The sequence below is a fragment of the Colobus angolensis genome, unplaced genomic scaffold, assembly GCF_000951035.1.
Source record: "Colobus angolensis palliatus isolate OR3802 unplaced genomic scaffold, Cang.pa_1.0 Scaffold424, whole genome shotgun sequence".
Lineage (NCBI taxonomy): Eukaryota > Metazoa > Chordata > Mammalia > Primates > Cercopithecidae > Colobus > Colobus angolensis.
The window spans coordinates 709,023-718,801 of record NW_012117644.1 but is presented as its reverse complement, the minus strand read 5'-3'; the positions used below and the strand labels follow the sequence as shown (position 1 = coordinate 718,801).

Genomic DNA, 9,779 nt, shown 5'->3' with positions numbered 1-9,779 from the left:
GACAGGGTTAGCTAAATGGATATATGAGGAGAAGTGTTTCAAAGGGAACAACTGGGGCAAAGGCCAAATAAATAGCATGCCTATCCTGTCCTAACAGGAGCAAGGAAGCAGTAAGTTTAGAATGGAATAGGCAATGAAGAGAATGGTAGATGTGTTCAGAGCAGTAATGGGAAATCCTACCTTCGAGGACTTTATATGCCAATGTAAGCACTTTGGTCTGAGTAAAAAAACGTGAACCACTTTAGGGTTTTGAGCAGAAAAGGGAAATGATCTGACTTACGCTTCAAAATGACCACTGTCGTGGCAATGTTTAGAATCAGATGCAAAAAAGAGTAAAAACAGAAGAGTGGGGCTGGGCGCAGTGGCTCACACCTGTAATCCCAGCACTTTGGGAGGCCGAGGTGGGCAGATCTTGAGGTCAGGAGATCAAGACTATCCTGGTTAACACAGTGAAACCTTGTCTCTACTGAAAAAAAAAAAAAAATTAGCTGGGCGTGGTGGTGGGCGCTTGAAGTCCCAGCTACTCGGGAGACTGAGGCAGGAGGAGAATGGCGTGAACCCAGGAGGCGGAGCTTGCAGTGAGCCGAGATCGGGCCACTGTGCTGCGCTCCAGCCTGGGCGAGAGAGAGACTCCGTCTCAAAAAATAAATAAATAAATAAATAAAAACAATAAAAACAGAAAAGTGTATTGCGGTAATCCAGGCAAGAGATAGTGGTGGCTTGCACTAGGGTAATAGCAATGAATGCGGTGAGAACTATACAGATTCTAAGTAATCTACAGGGTAGAATCAAGAGGATTTGCTGATAACTTAGATGAGGAATGTGTGACAAAGTCAAGGAAGACTCCAAAATTTCTGACCTGAGCAACTAGAATGACAGAAATGCAATCATCTGAGACAGGTTTTGGGTAGAACAGGTTTGAGAAAGAAGACATGGACATGTTAATTTTAAATAAATGTCTTTTAGACATCAAAGTGAAGATGTAGAGTAGGGTAAGATATAAGAATCTTGAGTTTGGGAAAGAGGTCTGGGCTGGAGATAAAAATTTGGGAATCATCAGACTATAGATGATATTTAAAGTCATGAGAATAAATTGAAGCACTTTGGAAATAAGCATAGATAAAATGTGATCAACAACTGGGCCAAGGGCATTCTAATTTACAGATGGTGGAATGAACAGGAACCAGTAAAGGGGACTGAGAAGCAGCAACCAGTGAGGCAGGAAGAAAACTAGGAAATTGTGGGGTCCTGGAAGACAATTATGAAAGTGAATCAAGGAGGAGGGACAAGATCAACTGTGTAAAATGCTTCTGTTACATTAAGACCGTTGATAGGTAGCTGGGTGCAGTAGCTCATGCCTGTAATCCTAACACTTTGGGAGGCTGAGGCTTGAGCCCAGGAGTTGGAGATCACCCTGGGCAACAAAGACAGACCCCATATTTACAAAAAAAGAAAAAAATTAACTGGGCATGGTGGTGTGGGCCCGTGGTCTCAGCTATTTGGCAGCTGAGGTGGGAGGATCTCTTGAGCCCAGGGGTCAAAGGTGCAGTGACGTATGATTGCACCACTGCACTCCAGGATGGGCAACAGTATGAGACTCTTGTCTCAAAAAAAAAAAGAAAAAAAAGATGACGTTTGACAGCAACACCACAGAAGTGAAGCCAAGGAGGTCAGATGGTATTAACAGCAAAATATATGTCCTCCCACTCTAATCCTTTCTACTTGTGTGTCTGAAAATCCTAAGGCCTGGTGAAACTGATCTCGAGCTACTGACCTGATGATCAGACTACTGTAAACCTTTTTACCTACTCTGCGCAAAAACAGTGTATAAAATGCTAGGACAAGACCGGGCACAGTGGCTCACACCTGAAATCCCAACACTTTGGGGGTCTGAGGCGGGTGAATTATCTGAGGTGAGGAGTTCAAGACCAGCCTGGCCAACATGGCAAAACCCCATCTCTATACAAAAATTAGCTGGGTGTGGTGGCATGCACCTGTAGTCCCAGCTACTTGGGAGGTTGAGGCAGGAGAATTGCTTGAACCCAGTGAGCCAAGATCGTGCCACTGCACTCCAGCCTGCGTGACAGAGCAAGACTATCTCAAAAATAAATAAATAAATAAATAAATAAATAAATAAATAAAATGCTAGGACAGATATAAATAATACACAGTCCCTGCCTTCAAAATAATTTACTGATATTCTAAGAAACACGTAAAATTAGACTTTCCACCTTTTGTGAAGCAGATTACCGTATTTTCTTTTTTGTTTGGAGGCCGAGTCTCACCCTGTCACCCAGGCTGGAGTACGGGGATGCAATCCCGGCTCACTGCAACCTTGCCTCCCCAGTTCAAGCGGTTCTCCTGCCTCAGCCTCCCAAGCAGCTGGGATTACAGGCACACGCAACTATGCCCAGCTAACTTTGTATATTCAGTAGAGACGGGGTTTCATCATGTTAGCCAGGCTGATCTTGAACTCCCCACCTCTGGTGATCTGCCCACCTCGGCCATCCAAAGTGCTGGGATTACAGGCGTGAGTCACTGCGCCCGGCTGGATTACCACCATGTTTTTAGGGAAAGAAAGTTGCATGTAATGTTTTTAACTTATTAACCTTCATAGACAAAGAATTGGGAGTGAAAAAAATTGTTCTCCAAAGCTTACAAAATGTTCCACCCAAAAAAACCCATCTCTTTTTTTCTGACTAGAAAAGTACTTGTTAAAAAAACCTGTGTGTGTGTGTGTATATATCTAGAAAAATAACCAAGAAATGACATACCATGACATTCTCTCTCCTGATGTTAAATAATGTTAATAGTCTGATTTTTAATTTTCCTCAGGTTTTTGTTCCATGCATGTATCAACACTTTGAGGTATATTTGTTCTAAAGCATCATTTAAGTGTAGTTTTCTGTGTTTACCAATGACTTTTCTACATACTTTTCTGTATTTTTTCTGTGTAATTATTTTATTTTTGGTTCTATATTTGTATAAAATTATAACGTATAAAAAAAAAACACACTGGGCACGGTGACTCACATCTAGCACTTTGGGAGGTCGAGGCGGGGGGATCACCTAAAGTCAGGAGTTCGAGACCAGTCTGACAAACATGGAGAAACCCTCTCTCTACTAAAAATACAAAAAAAAAAAATTAGCCGGGCATGGTGGCGCATGCCTGTAATCTCAGCTACTCGGGAGGCTGATACAGGAGAATCACTTGAACCCGGAAGGGAGAGGTTGTGGTGAGCCAAGATCGTGCCATTGCACTCAAACGTGGGCAATAACAGCAAAACTCCGTCTCAAAAAACAAACAAACAAAACCAGATTCTTCTTAATCTATTTGACCATTGTGAGTTGTAAGAAAAAAGGAAAAGTAGTCTTAGCATAGTGGCTCACACCTGTAATCCCAGCAATTTGGGAGGCCAAGGTGGGAGGACCGCTTGACACCAGTCTGAGACCAGCCTAGGCAACATACGCAAGACACCATCTCTACAAAAAAATTTTTTTCAAGTAGCCAGGCCTGGTGTTGCATACCTGTAGTCCTAGCTACTTGGGAGGCTCATGTGGGAGGACTGCTTGAGCCCAGGAGCTCAAGGTCACAGTAAGCCATGTGACTTTATTCTAGCCTGGGCAAAAAAGAGAGACCCTGTCTCTTTAAAAAAAAAAAAAAAAAGGCCGGGCGCGGTGGCTCAAGCCTGTAATCCCAGCACTTTGGGAGGCCGAGACAGGCGGATCACGAGGTCAGGAGATCGAGACCATCCTGGCTAACACGGTGAAACCCCGTCTCTACTAAAAATACAAAAAAAAAAACTAGCCGGGCGAGGTGGCGGGCGCCTGTAGTCCCAGCTACTCCGGAGGCTGAGGCAGGAGAATGGCGTAAACCCGGGAGGCGGAGCTTGCAGTGAGCTGAGATCCGGCCACTGCACTCCAGTCCGGGCGACAGAGCGAGACTCTGCCTCAAAAAAAAAAAAAAGGAAAGAAAAAAAAACATGGCCAGATGTGGTGGCTCACACCTTTAATTCCCAACACTTTTGGGAGGCTGAGACGACTGATCACTTGAGCCCAGGAGTTCAACACCAGACTGAACAACATAGGAAGATCCTATCTCTACAAAAATAAAAAAATTAGCTAGGCATGGTGGCACAAGCCTATAGTTCCAGTTACTTGGGAGGCTGAGGTGGAAGGATCGCTTGAGCTGTGGAGGCTGAGGCTGCAGTCACTGCATTCCAGCCTGGGAGACCTGAACTTTTAAAAACAACAACAAAAAACCCTAATTATTCAAAACCAAAACAAAATCATGAATATGTAAAATAAGAGGCATATTTATCAAAATATTTTTATGCTTACTATGAGTTATCCCTGGGAATGATCAGGGGACTCTTATTCTTCTCTGTGATGTTCTGTATTTTTCAAATTATAAAAAAGTGGACTGGCTGGGCGCAGTGGCTCGGCACTATAATCCCAGCACTTTGGGAGGCCAGTCGGTAGATCACATGAGGTCAGGGTTTCAAGACCAGCCTGGCCAACATGGTGAAACCCCGCTTCTACTAAAAATATAAAATTAGCCAGGCGTGATGGCACACGCCTGTAATCCCAGCTACTCAGGAGGCTGAGGCAGGAGAATCGTTTGAACCTAGGAGCCAAAGGTTGCAGTAAGCAAAGATCATGCCATTGCACTCCAGCCTGGGTGACAGAATAAGACTCTGTCTCAAAAAGAAAAACAAACAAAGTGGACTGTATTACATCTGTAATATATTTAAATAAATAATTGTATATTGTTTCATACTTAGTTTACATCAGTATTTCATACTTAATTTCTGTTAACAAAAATAAACTCACTTGGGCATGAATGCTCCATTGGCTAGGGATGGTTCATCGTCATCCAGCCCATCAAAAAGATGTGACTTCGCTGTGCCTGTTGTTTGTAAAGCCTTTGGCCGGACTCTAGTAGCAGGGCGGGGTGTCAATTTATAATGAGTAGGTGTAGTAAGAGCCTTCTGGGCTGCTGGATTTGTTGGTTTCAATCTCTGAAAAACAAAAGCATCAAGGAAATTTTTACTTTACTTTAAATGTATTGCACTGGCTTTAAAAATCACAAGACCAGATTTCAACCCTCATCTCTGCCATTCACTTGCTCCCATAAAACAAGGATGTTCACACCCAACTTTGTACATGTTGAGTATCCCTCATCCAAAATGCTTGGGACTGGAAGTATTTTGGATTTTTTTGTATTTTGAAATATTTGCATTACAGTTACCAGTTGAGTATCCCAAATGTGAAAATCCAAAATGTCCCAATGAGCATTTCCTTTGAATGTCACATCAGTGCTCAAAGTTTTGGATTTTGGACCATTTTGGATTTGGGATGCACTATCTGTATGTATGTGTGAATACTAACAGAACTGTCTTTATTGTTCTAGAATTGATTTGTACTTATCTTTCCAGCCCCTAATTAAAATGATTTGTCTGACATTTAAAAAAATCTAATCAAGATAATAAATCTGTTAGCCAGACAGTGGTGGTGTGCACCTGTAATCTCAGCTACTGGGGAGGCTGAGGCATGGGAATCACTTGAACTCAGGAGGTGGAGGTTGCATTAAGCTGAGATCACACCACTGCACTCCAGCCTGGGTGACAGAGCGAGATTCTTTCTCCAAAAAAAACCAAAGATAACGAATCTGAAAAAAGTTTTGTAAATTAAAATGTACAAACACAACATATTAATATTCTCTTCGTTCTATAGTTTATCTTGCAATTATTCTGGTTTGAAAAACAGTATATATATGTTCATTTGATGAAAACATGACATCAAAAAAATCCTAAGCCATAGTCATTACTTTTCAATTAAACCAAAAATCTTTTTTTTTTTTTTTTGAAACGGAGCTCGCTCTGTCACCCAGGCTGGAGTGCTGTGGCCGGATCTCAGCTCACTGCAAGCTCCGCCTCCCGGGTTCACGCCATTCTCCTGCCTCAGCCTCCCGGGTAGCTGGGACTACAGGCGCCGCCACCTCGCCCGCCTAGTTTTTTGTAGTTTTTAGTAGAGACGGGGTTTCACCGTGTTAGCCAGGATGGTCTCGATCTCCTGACCTCGTGATCCGCCCATCTTGGCCTCCCAAAGTGCTGGATTACAGGCTTGAGCCACCGCGCCCGGCCGTCTGAGCCACCGCGCCCGGCCGTCTAAACCAAAAATCTTATGCTTCAAGATAAACTGAGACTCTGTCATGAATTAATATTCAACTTCTGTGAAATCCAAATCGCTCTGGGAAATAAAGGACAGATACTAGCTTGTATTTATTCATCTTTTAGTAAACATTAATAATTAAACATTAAGTCAAACTCTGGGTACCAGAAATAAAAATAAAGTTACTTCCTCTGATTACTGACGACAAAACAAGTTAGTGGAGGACACACAACTAAATTTCAGGGTGCTTCAAATGGCATCTCTACAATATCATACAGCATCCTGAGGATGTTCTACATTTGTTTTCCTAACAGCATAAATGAGATTACATAACCACTTCAAATAACAACGTCTAGCATATCTCGCCTGTCACAATTTATTCTTCTCTTCCCAGTGCAAGCTGTTTACACTTAACAATGAATCTTTGTTATTCCCAGATTGTTGTGATCTTTCACAATTCTGTCTTCGTTTGGAATGCTTGACCTAGACTTGCCAAGTCCTACATACCCATACAAAAAAGTTAAATGTTCCTCTTCTGAAAACAAAGCCTTATCAAATTCATCCAAGCATCTATGATCTTTTCATTATTATATTTAAAATTCTGTGTTAAAACTCACGTGACATAGAATTCACCATTTTAACGCATCTACTTCAATAGTTTTTAGTATATTTACAAGGTTGTGCAACCATCACCACTATCTGACTCCTGAAAACTTTGATGACTTCAAAAAGAAACTCAGTTCCTCTCAATTTCTTCCCTTTTTCTTTGCAACTATGAATCTGCTTTCTTTCCCTATGGATTTGCCTATTCTGGGTATAGCATATAAATCAAATCATGTGACTTTTTGTGTCTGGCTCCTTTCACTTAACATTTTCTTTCTTTTTGTTTTGAGATGGAGTTTCCCTCTTGTTGTCCGGGCTGGAGTGCAATGGTGCAATCTCAGCTCACTGCAATTTCCACCTCCCAGGTTCAAGTGATTCTCCTGCCTCAGCCTCACAAGTAGCTGGGATTATGGGCATGTGCCACCATGCCTCGCTAATGTTGTATTTTTCTTTTTAGTAGAGATGGGGCTTCATCATGTTGGTCAGGCTGGTCTCGAACTCCTGACCTCAGGTGATCTGCCCACCTCAGCCTCCCAAAGTGCTGGGATTAAAGACATGAGCCACCATGCCCATTGTGCCCGGCCTTCACTTACGTTTTCAAGGTTCATTTATGTTATAGCATGTATCAGTACTTTACTCCTATTTATGGCTGAATATTCCATCATACAGATATAAAACATTTTGTTTATCCATTCGTCATTGACACACTTCTATTATCACATATACTCTACTGAACCAGTGTAAATTTAAGTGCTTGTCTGTCTGATCTTTGTCATTGGTTAGCAACCTTAATAAATTCTTGTTTATTTTCATTTTGTATCCTCAGCACTTAACAACACAATGCCTTACACATATTCAGCCACCTAAAATTAGGCTGCATAAATAATTTTCGTCTAATCATTTACATGTCACTTTAAAAGGTACTTTCATATTCTTATCTTGCTTCTCATATCTAGTTTACAGGATTAAATTTAAGAACATAGTAAGATCCCATTTCTTTTTTTTTTTTTTTTTGAAACGAAGTTTTGCTTTTGTTGCCCAGGCTGGAGTGCAATGGTGCAATCTTGGCTCACTGCAACCTCTGCCTGCCAGGTTCAAGCAATTATCCCACCTCCCAAGTAGCTGTGATTACAGGTGCCCACCACCATGCCCAGATAATTTTTGCATATTTAGTAGAGATGGGGTTTCACCGTGTTGACCAGGCTGGTCTAGAACTTCTGAACTCAGGGGATCCACCCGCCTCAGACTCCCAAAGAGCTGGGATTACAGGCATGAGCCACGGTGCCGGGCAGATCCCATTTCTTAAAAAAATAAAATAAAATAAAAACTAAAAACCAAAAAAAAAAACAAAACAAAAAAACCAGAAAAAAACAGAAAATAAAAAGCTGAGGGATACATGTAATGACATAAGTGACTGAAAAATAGTTTCTGTATATTGAGCAATTTACTATGATCCTGGTGTGCATTATCTCATTTGGCCCTCAACATTGAACACTATTACTGTCCCCATTTTACAGAAGAAACAAATTTACGGAGGCAAAATGACTTTCTTATTTTCCAATGTCTCACAGATGATTAGTGGTAAAACAAGGATCAAACAGACCAAAGACTACATTTTTAACACCATGCGAGTAAAAGATCATGTTTTACACCAGAGTTATAAAAGATTAAACACAAAGCTATGTAAAAATCAAGAGGTTAAGATTTTGGTTATGCCACTTAAGAGCATTATGATTTGAGGAAAGTCAGCCTCTCTAAGCCTTAGTTTGCTTAGTTATAAAATGACAATAGGGCTGGGCATGGTGTCTTATACCTGTAATCCCAGCATGTTAGGAGACTGAGGCAGGAGGTTTGCTTCCAGGAGTTCAACACCAGCAAGACATCATCTCCAAAAGAAAAAAACTTAGAAAAAATTGTTTTAATTAAAAATGAGAATATTAATATCTGCCTTATTTCAGGGCTTGATCTTCAGTGTAGTGGTCATTTCACTGTTACAACACCGTCCAGATACAGCAAAAATAATTTACCCCCGGCTGAGTGAAATAATGTCTTAAAAAATTAATTATGCCTAGCTTTGCTTAATCCCTTAATATATACAGGCAAAAAATTACATTCTGCACATTCCGTTTCTCTTTCTTTGATACGATATTTTACAGAAGTATCCTTAAATTTACCTCTTCCTTCTTCTTAGGGTCTGACATGGGATTCCGGAAGAGAGGAGAGTCTCCAAAAGGTGAGTATGTTAGACTATTGATGTGCTGCTGAAGAACAGCCTGCTGAGCAGCAGAAGCATTTGGATCTGTCAAAGCTTTTTTAAAAAAAAGAAAACAAAATTATATATAAATGCAATGATACGATGCACTTATAACACAGAGCTCAGTATTCTTTTTGAAGAAGTGGTCTTCAAAATGTTCAGATCAATGGTATCACTGGGGCAGAATGTGTGTAGAGTAAACTGTAAAGAAAATCAAGAATCAAATAAGCTAATAGGTCAAATTTAGGAAGAGGTATTTCATAAGATACAGTACTCACATAAATTCACTTACAGTGTTCACTGTCACTACTAATCAAAGAAAGGAAAATTTAAACCCTGATGAAATATTTTATGCATACCTATCACTGAAATAGCTGCATAAAAAGCCATAGTCTTTGACTTCTAGAGACATATAGACGGGTTTGTCTAAAGGCAATAATATGACAGTACACAGGGCAAGTACTGTGTGTATGTGTGTGTGTGTGTGTGTGCGCGTGCGTGTGTACAAGCATGTGCATGTGTATGTAATTGTCTAAAGGAAGTAATATGACAATATACAACATGGAAAGTACTGTGCGCACGCGCGCACACACACACCCAGGCTGGAGTGTAGCAGCACCATCTTGGCTTGCTGCAACCTCTGCCTCTGGGCTCAAGTGATCCTCTAACCTCAGACTCCCGAGTAGCTGGGACTACAGGGGTGAGTCACCAGGCCAAAACAACAGCTAATTTTCTCTGTGTGTGTGTG

The 9,779-nt window shown here is 41.1% G+C and overlaps 1 protein-coding gene across 4 annotated transcripts in view; it reads right to left on the bottom strand.

Annotated features, from left to right (window-relative positions):
* Positions 1 to 9,779, bottom strand: part of NUP98 (nucleoporin 98kDa) — a 138,599-nt gene that overhangs the window by 58,427 nt on the left and 70,393 nt on the right. For all 4 annotated transcript variants that reach the window (XM_011956754.1, XM_011956756.1, XM_011956755.1 and 1 more), the window contains exons 13-14: positions 8,952 to 9,085; positions 4,834 to 5,021 (exon numbers count right to left, since the gene is read on the bottom strand). In XM_011956754.1, the coding sequence (XP_011812144.1) occupies positions 4,834 to 5,021; positions 8,952 to 9,085 (322 nt within the window). The remainder of the gene's footprint in view (positions 1 to 4,833; positions 5,022 to 8,951; positions 9,086 to 9,779) is intronic.